The 19,758-nt window shown below is 36.7% G+C and overlaps 1 protein-coding gene across 4 annotated transcripts; it reads left to right on the top strand.

Moving 5' to 3' along the window:
* The first annotated feature begins 5,699 nt into the window (after positions 1–5,699).
* On the top strand, positions 5,700–17,761 carry LOC113757661 (transportin MOS14-like). Of its 4 annotated transcripts, none has more exons than XM_027300807.1 (16): positions 5,700–6,142; positions 6,575–6,673; positions 6,757–6,981; positions 7,089–7,208; positions 7,879–7,962; positions 8,050–8,109; positions 8,377–8,505; positions 8,667–8,728; positions 9,112–9,168; positions 9,360–9,483; positions 10,091–10,237; positions 11,257–11,337; positions 14,906–15,019; positions 15,204–15,283; positions 16,775–16,910; positions 17,410–17,761. In XM_027300807.1, exons 1-16 carry the CDS (start codon positions 5,927–5,929, stop codon positions 17,569–17,571), a joined length of 1,896 nt encoding a protein of 631 aa, XP_027156608.1. In that variant the 5' UTR covers positions 5,700–5,926; the 3' UTR covers positions 17,572–17,761. The 4 variants fall into 4 exon arrangements, with proteins under 4 accessions (XP_027156608.1, XP_027156610.1, XP_027156609.1 ...); XM_027300809.1 differs by having other exon boundaries at positions 10,103–10,237; XM_027300808.1 differs by having other exon boundaries at positions 6,760–6,981.
* The last annotated feature ends 1,997 nt before the right edge of the window (positions 17,762–19,758 follow it).

Consider the following 19,758-nt stretch of genomic DNA (forward strand, 5'->3'; position numbering starts at 1 on the left):
CCCTTTTTATTTTACCTGGGCTGAACCTACCTAAACCCAACTGAAAGCCCAAGCCAAAACACACAGGCCAGCCCGTCTTTTATTACTCAAACCCAGCCAAAAAATACATAGGCTCCAACCTCCTAACCCAACCGAAACCCAAAAGAAAAATAAACCAAAGCCCATCCCCCAAAACCTAACAAAATAACCACAAACCCACCTAAAAAACTCATCTTAGCCCAAACCCCTTTTTTCTTTCTTTCTTTCTTTCCTTCTTTTCTTTTCTTCCTCTACTTCCAGCCGTTTCTTTTTTCTTCTTCTTCGGCCAGCTGAAGAAGCTTCAGCCGGCGGCGGCGGCGGTCGCCGGCGACCTCTCCGGTCACCAAAAATTTTTCAAAATACACCTCCCCACTCCATTTTTCGCGTAGATTCCATTTCCGGAGTTAGTTTTTACAAAAAATGAGCCGAAAGTGGTCAAAATGCCAAGAAATCAGTTCAGTTTTTATTTTTTTAAAACCCTCACATCTTCACCAAAAATCATAAAAATTATGCCAAAACCCTCTTCATAACTTCTACAATACAACTATAATCTTAGTTTGACAAGTAAACAACAACAAAAGGATGCATTAAATCAAAACAGCCCCAAAAATGAAGAAAATTATTCTAATGCTTTTAAGGCTCAAAAACTCCCAAAATTTTGGATAACCAAGCATTTTCAGATCTTTGCTAGCTAATGGTCTTCCATTTAAGCAAAACATACACGCCAAATTCACTTCTTTGATTCATTTTTTCATTTAGACATTTTTTCAAACATTTGGCATGCATTCACAGCACCGTTTCTTTTTTTCTAATTTTGTTCAGTGACCCATCCCAAAATTTCATCCATACAACACCAACAAAAACCAGCAAAAATAAGCAATAAAAAAGGTAACCACACATACATTCAATCTAGTTAATTAAAAAAAGAAAAGCTGGAAAAAAGGGAGATAAATACCTCAATGAAGAGTTTGGTCCCTTTGCCAAGATTTTTGATGAAATTGCCAAACTCCAATCCAACCGATTGCTGCCTTGTTGTGTGCAAATATGTTGGAAAAAATTTGGGAGAGAGGAGAGCCGAGAGGGAGAGAGGAGTTTTTCTCTTTTTTTTTTCCCTTCTTCTTTTCGGTCCAGCCCAGAGAGAGCCGAGAGCCTTTTTTTTTGTGTCTTGTCCTCCACCTTCAGCCGTTTTCTTTTCTTCTTCTTCGGCCAGCTGAGGCAGCTTCAGCTGGCGGCCATGGCGACCTCCGGTGGCGCCACCGCCGGCGGCGGCGGTCGCCGGCGACCTCTCCGGTCACCAAAATTTCTCAAAATACACCCCCTCACTCGATTTTTCGCGTAGATTCCATTTTCGGGCTTAGTTTTAACAAAAATTGGCCCTAAAGTGGCCAAAAAGCCAAGAAATCAGTCCAGTTTTTATTTTCTTAAAACCTTTAAACCCCCACCAAAAATCATAAAAAATATATTACAATACTCCTTATAATCTCTACATTACAACTATAATCTTAGCTAACCAGAAAACAACAACAAAAGACTACATTAAGGTAAAACAGTCCCTAAAATTCTTTTTGGCATTTTTTCAAACAATTAACATGCATTCACAAGAAACCTTTCCTTTTCCTAAATCTGGTTCATGCCATTTCCCAATTTTTTAACAATACAACAACAACAAGGAAACCAGCAAAAGCAAAAGAAAATTAAACAATGAAGCATGGCCTTAATGTGCTAAACAAAACTAAAATTACCTCAATGTAGGTGTGTGTGAGATTGAGAGGGGAAAGAGAAAGGAGAACCGAGAGATTGAGGGGGATTTTTCTTCTTCTTCTTGTGTGTTTTCTGTTTCTTTCCTCTGCCCAGGTCCGAGAGAGGGAGAGAGTGAGCCGTGTGCAAAGTGAGGGAGTGTTTTCTTCTTTTTGTTCTGTGAGGGAGAGAGCCGAGAAGGATGGAGATTTTCTTTTTTTCTTTTTGGCTTCCCTGTTGTGTCCTCAGGGAGAGAGCCGAGAGAGGAGATTGAGGAAGTAAAAGGTGGGGAGTTTTGTGTGTTGGATTGCCCAAAATGATGGTTTCTTAGCTAATGAAAAGAAAGGTGCCTGGCAATTGAGTGTGGAATGGGTTAATAGTTGTTTTGGTAGGGAAAATGATGAAATGATTTTTGATTTCTTGATTTTTCTCTTTTGTTTTGTTGTTTTTTTTTCTTTTCCAAAAACAAATCTACAAAAATGAGAAAAATACACATTAAAATGTAAGAAAATAAATAATTCATTAAATAGAAAAAATTCAAGAAAATATTAAAAATTGACAAAAATTTGGTGTCTACAACAGTCATAACTCTTCATCAGGTAAGCATTTATAGTTTAAAATTGGAGTACACATGGCTTCATTTCCACATATCTCCAAGGATTATTGCATTTGACCAATTTGGCCTGGGGAGCTGCTCCCTGGTTCATGCCAATTTTTGGGTGCAAATGAGTGCTCATGAGTTGTTGAGAGACTTACATTTTATTTTTCCTAGAAATACAATGGGACCCATAATCAACCCCGGTATCCAGTAGTTCATTTAATAGCTGCATCCTGCCCGGCCCCACAATAATGTCTTGGCCAAATTTCCTTTGCTCTTCCCACCATGCACAGATGAGTTAGCTTTCCACCATAGATGAAACCGTTGGTTTTACCTTCCCAGGTCAGCATCTTGTAAAGAAGCCTTATGAAAATGCTAGCTTGGTAAGGATACCAACTACTCTCAATCGTTTCGCCGACCATCGCTGAGCAGCTCGTTATTCTAACTCAACATTAAAGCGGGGTCTTCCACTTTTCTTCAAAGGTCCAAGGGGTCGGTTCTATAAACGACAGCAGTGGTGCGAGAAGTTAACGGGCGGACGTGCTGCAACCTAGGGATCACCAGGCTGTGATATCTGCTTCGAAAATATCTTTTAGAAGGTTCCCTCTTGAATGGGAACAAGGCCTGATTGGAAGCTGAAATCCAATTTTTTTTTCCTCGATTCAGTTCCATCTTTTATTCATCTCTCCCTAAGCTAAAAGTAAAAACTTATAGCTTCACTAGCTGCACTAGTTGAATTTTGGGTTTAAGTTAGTATTTAATGAGCCCATACAAAAGAAGGAAATATCCCTATTTTTTTCCTCTAAATGCCATCATTACATCCCTAGGCTGAAATGGTAAACCAATGATTCTAAGTCCTTCGAAGGGGTCCAGGCAGACGCAACCTAGTTTTTGATAGGAATGTCAATCGAGGTTGTTTTGAGAAGTCCAAACGTTAAGTGACACAATAAAGGGCCTGTTTGGCAAATGAGTTTTATGTCAAGTTCAACTCCTACCAGTTTTTTTTAACAATTTTAAATATAGTAATATCAAAAAAATTCTCAAAATTTTTAAATTATTCACTTTAAAATACCCAAAACACATAAAATTTGTTTCTTTCCTCCTTTCTTCTTCCACCTCAAGCCACCACCACCTCCGCCGCCAGTTCTGGCCACAACTTTTTTTTTTCTTTCTCTTCTTCCTCTCTTTCACCTCCTCCTCCCCTTCTCCTTCATTTCTCCTTCCCCTTCTGCCCGATTTGGTCGCGACCAAGTCAAAACCACGATCTGGTGAGGGGGAGGGAGAGAGAAAGAGGGAAGGGAAGGGGAAGGGAGAAGAGGGGAGAGAAAAAACAAAAAAAAAAGTTGTTTCTATTGCTGTAACTTTCGACCGGGGAGAAAGAGTTGGCAGGAGATGGAGGGGGAAGGGGGAGAGGCAGAGGGAAAAGAGGAGGAGAGAAAAAGTAAAAAAAAAATTTGTTTCTGTTGTTGCAACATTCGACGGGTGAGGGGTAGGGGGAGGAAAAGGGGAGAGGGAGAAGAGAGGAAGAGAAAAAGAAAAAAAAATTGTTTCTGCTAATGGAACTTTCGGCCGGGGGAGGGAAAGTGGCGAGGGAGGGGGAGGGGGAAGGGTGAAGAAGAAGAGAGGAAGAAAAGAAAAAAGAAAGAAAGAAAGAAAATAAAAAAAGAAAAAGAAAGAAAGAACAAAAGTTTATATTTTAAAAATTTTTCCTACAACTTCTAAGTTAATTTACAATAAAATTTTAGGCAAACACCTAAGAAATTCATCTCCTCAATGGGGCCAAAGTAGAGCTTTCGAATTAGAATTTCGAGTCTATTACGTGGCCTCGTTTGATAATCTAATTTAGTAATTAAACTTAATGAGTTCAGATTTTAACATGTTTAAACGCATCTGATGACTAAAATTAGAATATCTGATTAATTAAGCGGCACTGAATTTCTTGGACAAAACTTGCTCAAAAAATAAGTAATAATCTATTCATTTATCAATTAATGTAATATATGCTCAAATATATCAAATGTAGTACTTAAAAATTCAAATTTAATGAATTTAGATTTCAAATTTCAAATTTATCAAACACACTCGACTCATACTCAACTCATAAAGATATTAGAGTATGCATATAGTATTTATTTTATTTTACCATTATATATAAATTATACGGATGTATGCAATAATAAATATAATTATTAAAAATATGCATCATTATTAATAAAAAATATATACTTATATACTTAATTATATCGGAATAAGCCTCATTAAATCCAAATTTAGCTCATAATTTAATCAAATCTCAAATTTGAAGCTCAAACTCTGCCCAATCCAATAATATACAAGGTTGATTAGACAAACTTGGGTTGGTCTGGCCCTATCAACAGTCAGCGCTTATGGGGTATAGCCAAGGTTTTAATTTTTTGGTCAGCGAAGTAGTAGTAATGATGGCTATTAGGGGGTTTTACTTTTGGGATAATTTCAGAAACCTTCTCCGACATTTCTCATAATATCACTCAATTCTTTTAAAATTTTTAAAACCTCACTTACCTCCCTTAAATTGACATTTACTGTAACATTTTAGTCCATTTGGAGGAAATGCAAGAAAGATAAAACTTTCATTCCAGTACTACCCTTATATTATCCTACTTATAAAGTTTACAACAACTATAAAAAATAAAACAAGGTTAATTTTTTATAAGGTGTAAATTTCTTGATTTAAATTTTTTAGTTTAGTTGTCGTGAAACAAATCAAAACTTACACCTTGAAGAATTCACACATATGAAGAGATTATTATTTTAATACAACTTAAACTACATCATGTATTAAAATCTATTTCCTAACAAAATTTCTTGACTTTTTTTAAAAATAATTTATTTACTTTTGTATAGCTGTCGACGAAAGTTTTCAAGGTATTAATTACTCACCAAATTCCTCCTAAATGGTTGATTTTAACTAGATTTAATTTATCCACATCCTTTGTTGTACTATCATGATCTTGATATAAAGATATATAGACCATTATTAGATAACAATTTGTTTTTGTATTAATATTTTTTGGTTTAAAAATTTTATTTTGTTTTGACTTTTTGGTTAAATAGTTATTAAGAGTAAGGATAATATTGTCAATATATGACATTTGATAAGAATATTTAGTTTTGTCAAGTTGACAGGGGAGGTCAGTGAAATTTTAAAAGCCTCAAGAGAACTCAATGATATTATGAGAAACCTTAGGGGAGGTTTTTGAAATCATCCCTTTACATTTTACTCATGATTCCTGCAACTCTTCTAGGATATTACTAGTTGCAGAAGGGTTAAGGAAAGGGGACAAAATACCCCTTTGGGTAGCAGGATTGGTAGTATTTCTTCAACGCCCTTTGAGGCCCCTGGTGTAGGTAATAAATAGCTAAACGATTTACGAAAACACATACAGACTCACTCTGAAGCAGGAGGAGGACATGGTGCTGTCTAAACTTACAGGCGTCGTCCTCTCATTTTTTGCCTTTCCTATTGATGATTGACTATAGCCCTTTGCTCTTTAGAGTGTTGGAGACTGGAGAGGAGGAGGAGGAGGAGGACGGATGGAGCTTCAAATCAAGGTCGCTCAGGCCGTTCACCTCCTAAATCACGACACCCAGTCATGTAACCGCGTGGCCGCGAATCAATGGCTTGTTCAATTCCAGCAGAGCGACGCCGCTTGGGAAGTCGCTACTTCCATTCTCACCTCCGACCACCATCAGCAATTTGATTCGGATTATGAAGTGGAGTTTTTTGCAGCTCAGATTCTCAAGCGAAAGGTCTGTAGGCTGTTTTACACCGATCTTATATAGAATCGCTACGCTCTGCTGCCTCTGTGAATGTACTATCCTCATTTCGGAACAGCTGAATCAGTAACCAGAACTATGTACAAAAGGGAAAAAAAACATTAACCAGAATATGGGCGCATTTTGGCTCCCTTAATCTTCTAAGTTTGGTTTATAGAATCAAATTTGAGGATAACGATACAAGTTTTGTTGATTCCAGTCATGTTTGGGCCGACACTAGTGAAGCATATGTTACGCCACGAGGCTTGCTGGCCGACGTTGGGAATCTTTCTGCATTCATTTCATAACCGGTTTAACTTATATATTGGCAACTCAACGTGGTTATACGCGTTTGTTATTATGCCGGTTGTGTTTGGGTGCAGTATCTCTTCTTAATTATGATTCTGGTTGTTCACTGCTTTGTAGATCCAAAGTGAAGGATATTATCTACAGTCCGAAGCAAAAGATGCTTTGCTGAATGCTCTTCTGTTGGCTGCTCGAAGATTTAGTGCTGGCCCTTCAAAGGTGATCCAACTGCCTACTTTGCTCTGTGATCGACTAATACTAGTAGACTGAAATTGAGTCACATGCTTGTTCTATTCCCACAGCAGCTATTGACACAAATCTGCCTTGCTCTCTCCACACTTCTACTTCACGCCGTAGAGCATGGGAGACCCATTGAGAAGCTTTTCTACAGTGTGCAGAATCTGCAAAGTCACGAAGGTGGCCATATTGCTGTCCTAGAGATGCTTACGGTCTTACCGGAAGTCTTTGAGGATCACATCACCAATAACTGCAAAACTTTGACTATTCGATATGAATATGAACAACAGGTGTCGAACTAGTTTATTTTACATAGTTTCTTTTATTTTTACCAGCAAAGGATGAATACATACTTCATATTTTCTTCTCAACTATATCTTTTTTCTGTTAAGGACAGCTTCTCTTGCATACTCCAATGGTCATTGAGTTCCTTCTGCAGCAATCTGAGAAGAGGTTTGGAGGTGGCGTTCAACTTGCTGACACCAATAAAAAGATATTGCGTTGCTTGTTAAGTTGGGTAAGACAGTTTTCAACAAGGAAGAGGATTGGGAAAAGAAGCAAGTTGACAAATATGTTATTTCTTCTTCATATAGGAAATGCGTAAATTAATGATGGGAAGAGCCATAACTAAGAGGACAAGGCATGATTGAAAGATGGAAGTACTAAAGTTTCAGACCGTCTACCCTCTAGTTTTTATGTGATTTGTGGTTGACTTGTCTTAGAAACTCTAAATATAATTTTTGTGCTATGATTTATACATTTTTCATGCACTGACATACTGAAAATTCTCAACAATATTTTTCCCCGTGATTAATAAATCTTGGATTAATGGATTCCATTCTTTTAGAGTGCGATAAGGACGTACAGTTTCAAATGATCGTTCTGAAAATCTAGGAATACCCTTTTGAGTAGTAGGTTCAATAGACTTAGAACGTTTCTATTGCCTATTGATGTAAATTAAGTAGGATCTTTGCCTCCAAATTACGCTAGCCTATAATTATCAATTGGCACAGGATATAATTGATACGAAAAAATGATTCAGTTGGACCACTGGACAGATGAATTTGCCGTGATTTCTTTTGAACCTTGAATGGAATTTTACATCAAATATATGCCATAATTGGTTGGTATTGATGTCTCTCCTTTCTTGTTATTGACTTTCTTTGTTTAATTATCTCTGCATGTAGGTTCGAGCTGGCTGCTTCTCGGAGATTCCAGCTGCCTCATTGCCATCGCATCCAATTCTTAATTTTATTTTTAATGCTTTGCAAGTAATGTTTTGTATTTTTTGACATGTTATAGGAGATTTCTCGGGTCCCAAAGTGATGACATATTGATATTGTTGTTTTATTCTGTAGGTCTTCTCTTCATTTGATCTGGCTATTGAAGTTCTTGTTGAACTTATGAGTCGAAATGAGGTATAAACTTGCTTCTGTATGATCATGTGCACGAAATATTATCAGTTTATTTTGCCATAAGAGATTATTATACTGGGGAACCTAGCAGCAACCTTACTGACAAAACAAGGGAGAGTTGTTCTTGCAGTTCTTTAGCTATACTGTTTTGATTCCACTGCAGTTATTCTTCATGCTTATTTAGGAGCTTTTCTGGGGAGTATAAACAATCAAGTTTCCTGAATCAGAACTTCTCTATTATATCCTAATTCCTCGTCCTTTATTGCATAGGGTTTGCCACAAGCTTTGTTAAGCAGAATTGGATTTCTAAAGGAAGTGCTTCTTCTTCCAGCTCTTAATACGGGAGATGAGAAAGTGATTGCTGGTATTGCTTGCTTGATGTCAGAAATTGGTCAGACAGTGAGTGTTCAAAGTTCTCTATTCAATAGGAGTTTTCCTTCTTCATGGCTTGCTTCTTATAGAATCTTGATTCCAATTTAGATTTCATAAAATCATAGAGTGGTACTAATGCTCATCTGATGTGGCCTAAACTGGTTTTTTCTGATTATGATGTATCCTAGGCACCATCTTTGATTTTGAAAGCAAGTCCTGAGGCACTAATACTCATGGATGCTCTATTGAGGTTAGATCTTGAACATTTGACAATGATGTGCTTAAGAAGATAACGTGTATCATAGCCATAGGTGTGTGGGTCATAATTTGATGCATTTGCCTTAAAATGCTAACTTAAGCTCTCTGCATTTCTCCTACTCATCAACATCGTAACTTTTTTGGAAATCAGAACTGTCTTAGTAATTAAAGATGAAACAACTAGTTTGGTAAACAATTACATCATTGGAGTATGAATGTTGAAGATGTTTGACCATATGAGCCTACTTCAGTAGATTTAGGGTACTGTACATCTCCCTTGTGGCATGCAAAGTGCATACTTACGTAATTGCACTGCAAAATGTCCCTTGTTTGATATTAACTTATAATGTTCTGATTTCTTATCTATGCATGCAGTTGTGCTGCTTTTCCAGGTGAAGATTGGGAAATTGCTGACTCAACCTTGCAGTTCTGGTAGAAATAGTTCTTTGTTTTCCTATCTTGCTTATCATTGCCTTTTCCCACAGTGTTAGTTCCCTGATACGAGTAACCTAGTTTTGTTTGTTCCTGAGCGCTCTGATGTGGCTAAAGCTGGGTTCACAGTTTACTTTATGAATTAATTATATCTCATGCAAATTCAGCCTTTTGTTCTCTTTACATGTCAGGTCAAGTCTTGCAGGTTGCATTCTTGGGCATGATTTGAGTGGTGGAGGAGATAGAAAGAATATTCAAGAAGTATTTCTCCCTGCTTACTCAGCTTTACTTGATGCTCTTCTCTTGCGGGCACAGGTTTGCTTCATTTGTTTCCACTTTCGTTGGATGCAGATATTTGGTTTGTCCATTTTTGTGCAAGTCTTAGTTCTATTGGTTTATGCAAACATGCTTAAGGTATGTGCTGTGATGGAATATATTGAAGAGAACATTGTACAAACATGCTTAGATCATTCAAAGTTGAAGAATAAGTTGGAATAATATATTAGTACCTGATTACACCTGAGCTGGAGAATGACCTTAGTGGGTAAAAGTAGTTTATCTTTTTCCAGGGGTGGTAGTTGCTTACGAGATTCATGGTTACTGTGAATGCTTTTAAAAGCAAGTCTAGAGGCCTGTTCATCGTTGGCTAAGTTGTTAGATGATGGAAGGTTTATCGTATTAGTGAGGACAGAATCTTTGCTATGTTGCAAAGATTGTGACCTTTTCATCCTTTGTACACTTCCCTGCAAATTGGAAAATAGGCGAGCAATGGAGAAAGAGTCCATATGTCAGTTCATTTTTGGTCATATTGCCATTTTGAGAAAATATTGTGTCTGTGGGAATAATTTTGTTTTCAGATACATGTATTGCAAGATTCTTTCCTTTTCCTCATTTTTTTGTCTGGATTATGATTAATTTGTAGTCTTTTGGACAGGTGAACGATTCTATGTTTAATGATGATGGAGAAACTATTGATCTGCCTGATGGCCTTGTTCAATTTCGGATGAATTTGGTGGAACTTTTGGTTGATATCTGTCAGCTTCTAGGCTCTGCTGCATTTGCTCAAAAGGTACCTGTTATTTGATATTTCGGAGTATACATGTTAATTGGCACTATAGTTGGTGTTTTAACTGATGGCGTTATTTATCTAAGTTAGGAGTGCTTTTGCTTTTAAACCAGATGGAAACCCATATTTTTGTTGGTTACGCAACTGAGTTTTCAAGTACAATATGAGATCGTAGCTAATACTTAACTTGGAAAATCATGTTTGTGCTGTGGTGTTGGGAACTCTAGCATGTGTGCTAGGATAGATTCTCTATACCAAAATTTGAATCTAGGTGTCCACTGTGCCTTTCCAGCACTCTCTTAAATTGGAAAATTTGGCTGTGGCCAGTTCCAAAGCTTTAATCCTAACTTATAGTGAGCTTTCCCATGTGTGGAATGCACTGGCTTCAGACTTCTAGGAAATGTGTAGACTTTTTGCCTTCTTGTTTATAGTGCTGCAGTAGCAAGTGGAAAGTTAGGAGAAAGTGAAGGTAAAACAAATTAGCAACAATCATTCTGGTTTCCGCCTTGGTGTATAGAGGTTCTTTCACAACATAATTACTGCATCTAATTGAGGAATTTTCTATCATGGCATATTCTACTTGCCATTTGTCACATACTGCATTTAATTGAGGAATTTTCGATCATGGGATATTCTACTTGGCATTTATCATATGTTCCTTATAAATACAGTTTGTTGGAAAAGCTTTCCCCCGTTGCTCCCCTGTTCTCGCGTTACACTGTTTCCTGGGCGGAACTTCATAAAAATAGTGCTGACTCCTGACATAGCAATGGCGCCTAATCATCATCCCTTATGTAGTGTGTCTTAGCATTAGTATTCAATTTGTTGAATTCTTATTTTCCTAATTGATTTAGGATAGTGTCAGTCATTGTAGCTCTTCCATGTGAGGTAAGGTCTAAGAGCTTTGAGCATGATTCTTACCCTGAAAAAGGATGAAAATGCTTCATTTTCTCGTTCTAGTTAGAAAATTGCTTTCTAATTGTATTCTTAAATTCATATCAATATTTCCTTTTCTATGTCAGATCTTTCTTGGGGGATGGGTGTCTTTCAATGTGCAGGTACCTTGGAAGGAGGTGGAAGCCAAATTGTTTGCTCTCAATGTGGTATGTAAAGTGTTAAGTTTGATTTGTTTTTCTATTATTCCTTTTCTTGCTTTCTATGGTCCTTGTTTACTTTTACCATTTCTACATAGTTGCTCAGGTACTCATTGGCTAGGCACCCTCAGATTCTTTATAATTCCAGAAACCTCCCTTGAAGATTTTGAACTTGTAGTTATTTAATTGGACCAGAGTTCTGGGTGTTTTTCTAAAACTGACCAATATCTTTTAATTGCAACAATCTGCTGATGCCATAGTAGTTGTAATGGGAATCTTGATATGACATCGACAATTTCAACAGGTGAGGTTTGCGGGAATATAAATGTGATGGAAAGTCTAGTAGTCTATGCATTTGAAAAATCTCAAGAAAAACTTCACGGGGAAGGTATTATGGTATATTGCTTATAAGCATGTGCATGTAGAAAATGGAGAGCATTTTAAATTGTTTTCAGTGCTTAATTGAAACCAGGACATTTAAGGGCCTCTTCTGTTGGATGAAATTGCAGTCATTGATGGGTATTAAAGTGACAATATCTTTCTGGCATATACCTACTGGAATCGAGATGCACAATTAAAGATTTTCACCACTGTCCTCCTTTACCTTGATTTTTTCACTCATATAGTAAAAGAACTTACACAAAAAGCAAAATGAGCATGTAAGAAGCACCCTTGAAGGTGTGTCAGAGTCCTGGGCTGTGTTCTAATTTTAGAAATTCAGTGAAATGGCACCTACAATACTTGTATGTGACACCATGCTGGAGGTGTTGTGACATAGTGTGGTGTTGGTTCGTGATCCTAAGGGTTTGGATTCTTAACCTTCCTATCCAAGAGAATATACGATGTCTACAAGTCATCATGCACTTAATTTCTGTTTATATTGTGAAATTATAGAATTGTAGCTAGTCTTTGTTTGAGAATTTTAGATTTTTTTGGGTTTATCTTGGTGTAATTTTGGTCGATTTAAGTGGATTTTATGTCTGTGTGACTGCGAGATATGTCTTGGTTTAAAAGGTTTTGATTTTGGTGGGGATGACATTGGTGTGGTGACTATTTGGAGCTGAACAGTTGGGAGTTTGATAGTTTGGATGTTGGGATTATACTCTATATGGAGAATGGAGATTAGAGGCACATAGTATGATAAAACAAGATTGACGGTGGTGTCACCAGCTTGTCCCCGAGACTGTACTAGGCTTGTAGGCAACAACAGTTTGAAGCTCTGATTGCAGTGGTAGTGCAGGAGGAAGAAGACAAAGAAGAGGAAGAATAAAGAAGAAAAAAGCAAAAAGGGGAAAAATTTGATTTTCTAACCTTAACATCCACCAAGCAGACAAGGGATATGGCTCTAATCCATTCTGATTGAAGGAACTTTCTTCCTAATCCAGCTCTAATGCCATAAAATGAGCTACATGCCTCCTATGGTTGCTGTTAGGACTTCTATCAAGCACTGTGTATGGATTGTATTTTCTGCAACACACGAGCCTGCACTTGATCTAAAGCAATGATCTGGGCTATCCCAGAATATTTTTATCAAACAGTTGGAGAATATTTCTTTTGTTTTTGGTGATTTTAAAAATGCACGAGTGGATTTTATGTTAACTATGTCTCATAAACATCATGTATAGGTACACAATTCCAAATTGTCATATTGTGTCCCCCTATATCAACCTCGACAAACCTCATAACTTGATAAGGAATCCTATCCGTTGCACTACTTTTTTCCTGTCAAATCTACTGCTCTAGATTTCTTCTTTATCACAACATTCCACTATGTCTAAACACAGGGTGCTACCTTAAATCTCTGATTTCTATGTTTCACAACCCAATCACTCAAGTGGATGTTTGATTTCTTCTTGCTTCCATTTTGTGGATTGTCTTTGGCTCTAGGGATGCACAAGAAGAAGATGCCAAAACTGTGGTTTTTCTGGGAACAACTAGCAGGAAAACTTGATTGATGGCTAATTTTGCAACCCAATAGAATATTAAGAATTCATGGTGGAAGGTGGCAATTTTTGTTTTTGTTAAACATTGAGCTTGGATGACAATGTCATTAGTGGTCAAAATCCCCGTAATTCCAGTTCTTGTATCATAATCCAATGAAATGTTTATATTCCTAGCAGTTAAAACAAACTTTGAAATCCTTAATCAAGTAGGAAAGAAATTAATACACATTAAGGCTAAAATGAGTAGCCACTTGTTGGCTAGAAAGGAAACTGTTGCCGTGGTACTTCGCTTAAACAGTTCATATTCTCATTTCTTCCCCATCTGCATCATTAGGTTTGACTTTTCTGCCAGTAACATGTTAAAAATGACTTGATAATGCCAAAACCCTGGTTTATGATCGCCGTTGATTTTATAGAGAGGCCAGTTCTCGTATGCTGTATCAAGAGTTTCTCTCTTTAATTACAGGAATGAATGCAGTACTTGCATTGTTCTGTAGGTGTATAGATTATGTGAATCTTTGCTTCTGTTTAGTTTATAGTCTCTATTCACACTGGTTCAGAGGACCAGTTGCATGTACACTTTGCTGTAGGTGTGTTGGGTGGTTGGTTGCATTTTTTTTTCATTTATATGTTGGTGGAAAACGTATCATGAGAAGCTCAAGTTTGGTGCAAGTATTCTCCTGAGATCGGTAGCTGTAGGCTATGTACTTCTATAATCATGAGGAATGGGAAGCAAATGCCATCTCTGCAGGTGAATTGGAGAAAAGCTGTGAAGAACTTAAGTTATTTTCGTCCATGATTGAGCGATGAGGGATTAGACAAACAGCCTCTAGATTTTCTACTTACGGAACTGGCTTTGACATTTGATATTAAATGCACTCATCAGCCCAAATGGCAGAACTGCACGAAAGAGGTTTCCTTGTGCTTTTAAGGAGATATTTGCTGGATAGCATTACTCAATCTGCTTTGTCCCTACATGGTCTTAATCCATTCAGACAACAGTTAGAGGATTTTTTTTTAGTTTTTAATGTTATGCTTTTAAGTTTCTTAGGATCATGTCCTCATTTTCATAGTTTTTTTTGGTGCTTGTGGGATGGTCCTACTTGAATTATTTGTTGATCTGCAAGGCTGCACCTGAAGAATATGCTAGGTGTGTGCATGGTACCTTTTCAAGGCTCACTTTTTTCCCTGGTCCAAAGAATGCAAATATCTTGACATTTTGATTATTGTTTAGTTCCCTACTGGTAGTTTATTTGAAGTCATTGGACCCAGAACCACATCAGTATTTTGAAAAGATAGTACATAAGCAATTATTTACTCTTGGATGGCACTCAGAGAGCTATGTGGTCTAAATATCGTCAGTATCTGATCCTCTTTTTTAACATATTGAGCTGTCCAATAACTTGTTTCTTATAGTTCCTGGCTTCAATGTCAAGTCATACCAGGGTATTGTAGAAACAATCTTTTTTTTTTGTTCAGAAGTTGAAAGTTAGTGTCTCATAATACTGTTTTAATCTTCGGATTATCTATACCTGCACATTTTACTAACAGTTTTGCTATCTGATAATTTTGTGTGCAATTGCTCTTTTAGTTTCTTGTTTTTATTGGTTATAATTTCTGTTCTTTATTTGTAGGTAGCTGAAGTAGTTCTCAAAGAAGGTGCAAACTTGGATTTCTCTGTTTTAATCGAATTGGTGACAATTTTGTCCAATAGAACGTCTGATGACCTCAAGGGCTTAATGCTTATGGTACAGTATATGCTTTTTTAACTTCCTGTTCCATGGTACTTTGCTTTTTATGCTTCATTTGGCAAAAAGGATATATAATAGAGACATATCTTTGCACCAGTTCTAGTCGGAGCACATTTGTTCCTTTTCAGCATTTGGTTAACTAATCTAACTATTTTTGCCTCCCATTGCTTATCCTTACCAGGTATATAAATCGGTTGCAGACATTATTAGTTCCTATTCAAAGTGGATATCTGCTTTCCTGACTAATGGCAGGCCATTACTGTAAGGGTTATTTTATTTCTTTCAACTTATAAGGGATATCAAATGAATTAGGAGTAAAAGCAAGAAGCTAACAAATATGTTAGGGAATGATGATTATCAGATAACTCGCAAGTAAGAGTAATATTAAGGGTTAATATCAGAAACCTCCCCTGAGGTTTATCATAATATCACCTAGCACCCTTGAAGTTTCAGAAATCTCATATAGCTCCCCTTGAATGATAATTTGTGTAACATTGTCACCCCTTACATATAAAAGTAATATTAAACAATGCATTGGAGGAGAGAGATTATGTTATCCTTCCACTGTTATCCTTGTGCAATTTTATTTGTGAATTTTGAAATATGAAAAAAAGACAAATAAGGTGGAATATTAAACTTAGAATATGAGAAGGTGTAAGTGCAATAAGTAGGAACAAGGACGAAATTAAACATTATAAAAAGGTAAAAGTTTCAGGAGATTGGTCGCAACAAGGAGGAAATTAAGAGCAAAGATTTTGTAGCAATGAAACACAAAAGTTCTGCAAAGAGGGAAATTAGAACGAAAATTTTAGGAGATCAGTTGTGGCAATGACGAACATTAAAAGCACAGATTTTTGAATCGTTTGTGGCAAAGACGAACATTAAAAGCAAAGATTTTTGCAACAAAGAGGGAGAAAAATATTTTAGATGGCATTCTTGTTATTTGTTTTTAGATACTTTAGCTCGTATTTTTTTTAATATCTTCCAACCTTTTGCTACTTAAAAAAGATGGAAGACATTGGGGGTAACTTTGTCGTTTCAATGTCTCTGATTGGGACTTCTAGTCGCATCATATTGATAGGGGAGGTAAGTGAGATTTTTGAAACTTTGAGGGTGCCATGTGATATTAGGATGAACCTCGGGGGAGGTTTCTGAAATTAACCCTAATACTAATCATGTTATTACTGAGCACTGTAACATATATGAAATATAATGTAACAAATCGGAGGAATTGAGTGGGAATTGACTCAAACCTAAATGTGCTTATAGTTACTTGGGCATGTGCATATGCTGATCCCAGCCCAATTACCCATTTTAGCAATTTTTGTGCTTTCACCAATATGGCCTACCAAGACACAGAAATTTTTTATGGAGCATCTGTGGTACGCTTTATAATGAAGCCCCAAAAAGCATGGTCAGAAGGGAAACTGGGCCTTCAGTGGAGGGAAATGAAGCTTCAAACAGTTGAAAACTGCTCCCTGGAAAATGCTGCATCAGTTAATGAAGGTTACCCTAGATTAAGAGGGGGTATTTTAGGCAATTTACTAACTTTATTATTAGAGATCATATCGTATGCATAAAAGCTTATAACACCTAACAACTATTAGGAGTATGGACAGAAGAGCGTATGGAATGTACATATTTCTACCATTATATTGTAGTAGTGCAGTAGCATTTTGTTGTGACTTTTGCTTTTCTTTTACTAGATCGGTTCTTATCAGTTCTGTTCTGAGACTAATGTGCTATTTTCAGGCTTTTTCTTGCCACAGGGATTTCAAAACCTTTCTGTTCAAACGCTTCTTCATGTGCCCTGCGCAAGTTCTGTGAAGATGCTTGTGCAATCATGCATGAACCTTCAAACTTGGAAATCTTAATCTGGATTGGAGAGGTGTGTCATGCTATATGCATGAACCTGATGCTTCATTTTAAGGCTCTTTAATAGCATTCCAACTCTACTATCAACTCACAAATGGATATTTTGTGGCAAGTAATTAATAACTAAATGTAGTTATGTACCAAGACATTTTGTTCTATAATGAGACATTTTCTTAGTAACTCATTTACACTTTATGATACTTTATGCTATTTATTTGCTCCCCTCAGATGACCTAATATGATCCATGCAAGATTACCTTTTGGAAATTTCTTTTCAACTCTGAAGTTATAGTTCGAAGTTTTATTAGTGGGATATTTAGTAAATATAAAGCTTTCTTCAAGAGTACCTTCTTTGTTTTTTGTTGAGTTTCTTAGGTGGAACATATGAAAGTAGTAGCATTTACCGTAATCCTTTGTGTTGAAATTATCAAATTAGCACTTGAAACGTTATCCTTCCAATTCCTTCAAATTTTCTATTTTTCCTGATATATCTAATAATCTTCTGATTACAGAAATTGGAAGAGAGGCACTTTTCTCTTGAGGACGAGGAAGAAGTAGTTGGTGCAATCACTTTTGTTGTTGGTTCTGTTCCTAACAAGGAGCTGAAGAATAATTTGTTAGTTAGATTACTTTCTCCAAGCTATGAAGCTATTGGAAAGCTTGTGAGTGTCTGATCTCCTGATCTCTATCCTCTGTCTTATGATGGTGGTTGGTGGTGCCAAAATTGTCTAGCTCTGATGGTTAACACTCACTTATCTCATGATCCATTGTAAAGCCTTATTATCTTCGATATGTTCTTGCTATTTCCTTTGTCATTTTCACTTTTGTAATCATGGAATTTTAAACATGTACAAACTGCTTTAACAGATGAATTTGATATGAAAAATGTTTAAGTAAGAACATGCTCTCATTTGGTAAACTACAATATTTAAAGCAGAGGGTTCCTAATCTACATTTTGTCTTGTGAATAAGCATTTAACATCTCTCCTTTTGGTGTTGTTCGTTTTTGCATCCTCTGGTTTTGCGTTTTTTGTCTCTAATAGGCTTAACTGATAGGAGTTTCCTCAAGCACTTCAGATAAACTATGCTTCCATAGAACATATAACATGTCCGATATGAGGTGAAACATCCTCTTGCTTGCGATTCGTTACATTTTGCATGTGCTTGGCATGCATGGTTTCTTGAAACTGAATTAGTTTATTTTCATTTTTATTTTTTTAACTTCTTTTGGCCGTTGTATCAGGTTCTGTGAGTTATAGGGTGAGAGTTTTGACCAAATGACCAAGCGACCTGTATTAATGGTGGTTGACCTCAGCATATTTGATTTGCTCATTAAAACTTGTTCCATAGCGAGGGCATATCTATGCTTGTGCCACAAAACTTCTTCACTTCACCAAAAAAAAGGAGGGCCTAATTCAACTAGATGATTTGATCAGGCTTCTGTACTCTGCCTTTAACTTCGCTAAGTGACTTAATTATGACTTATGCGACCCATGCAATGCCAGTACCTTGATATGCCAGTACATAGATTAAGTGATGGCATTAAAGATTGAACCTCAACTTCAATTCTTTTAGCATGATAGGCTATACTTTCAAGTGTATAGAAGTGAGAAGGGCTATGTTTGATGCAGATCTTTGATTTGGAGCACCAAAAAATAGTTACTTATGCAGGGTTCTTTTACCCCTTCAAGGTTTGGTGAAAAAATATTTAATGGGCCAATGGTGTTCGGCTTAAGGCTAGTGATATGAGTCTTCAAAATTCTGGTTGGCTGGCTTTGAATGGCGCTTTTAGGTAGCTGAAAGTCACGTTTTGCAGTAGACTTGAGCTAAAGAAGAAAACAGAGCTAATGGTTACTAGATCTCGTTGTTAAGTAAAGTGGGGTTTGTCACTGAAGCTGCTTAAAATGAGCTTAAGACATCATATTTATGATAACGAGTTTGAGACCCAGAAGGGTGCTTAATCTCCAAGAATACTTGTTACCAAAGCTTTTGACACCATATGGACAGCTATAGCTCTGCTTACATCTGGTTACACAATAAAATTTTGGAAAATCTTATTTCTTGGGTCATTCTGTAACATGACTCTTTTATCCCTAGCATAAAGCATCTTTAGAGTTGACACTAATGTAACTCTGAAATTCAAGACCATCTTGAAACTGGAATCTGCTAAATGAACCCATTTGTTATACTACTCAAGTCTTCCTTCTTTTTTTTTTTTAAAGTATTTCCGGCTTATAATTTTTCAATCATTCAACTGGAAATGGTTGTCCTAAGTTGACTTATACACAAAATTGATGAAATGGCAGGCATCAGGTTGTCATAAGTTGGACAGATGCTTCAGATATTGCATGTTATTCTTTAAGAATGTTGAGAGAATCATCAAAATTGCTTGCTTATCCATTAAGATTTAAGAGACTCAGATTATATAGCTTGTAAATAAGGTCCTTTATGTAGTTATACAGAGTTGCAGAGGACAGTGATTAAGTTCTAGCTAAGGCATAATATACTGGACTGAATGGCTCAAACCTGGAGAATAATGAAATCACTGAATCTAAGTTCATTTGATTATCTGGAGATCAGAAAAGATGACAGCATGCAATACACCTTTTAGTGGTACAACTATAGCCTTTCTGTGTCATTACTCATGAGCATCCAACCTTACCAGGGATGAGAGCTTATCATTGACCTAATCGTCCAGCTTTAGAGCTGCCTTTTTAAGGTCTAATAGTCGAGGTCTTTAGTTATCAGGCTCGCCATTTCTCATGCCTTATTTGAACAACTTATGGCATTTTGGGAAAGGCTTTTGTGCAGAATCAGGAACTGTACTAAGACCATTATTGTTGTTTCTGTTGCCACTCGAA

The sequence above is a fragment of the Coffea eugenioides genome, unplaced genomic scaffold, assembly GCF_003713205.1.
Source record: "Coffea eugenioides isolate CCC68of unplaced genomic scaffold, Ceug_1.0 ScVebR1_3216;HRSCAF=4389, whole genome shotgun sequence".
Taxonomy (NCBI): Eukaryota; Viridiplantae; Streptophyta; class Magnoliopsida; order Gentianales; family Rubiaceae; genus Coffea; species Coffea eugenioides.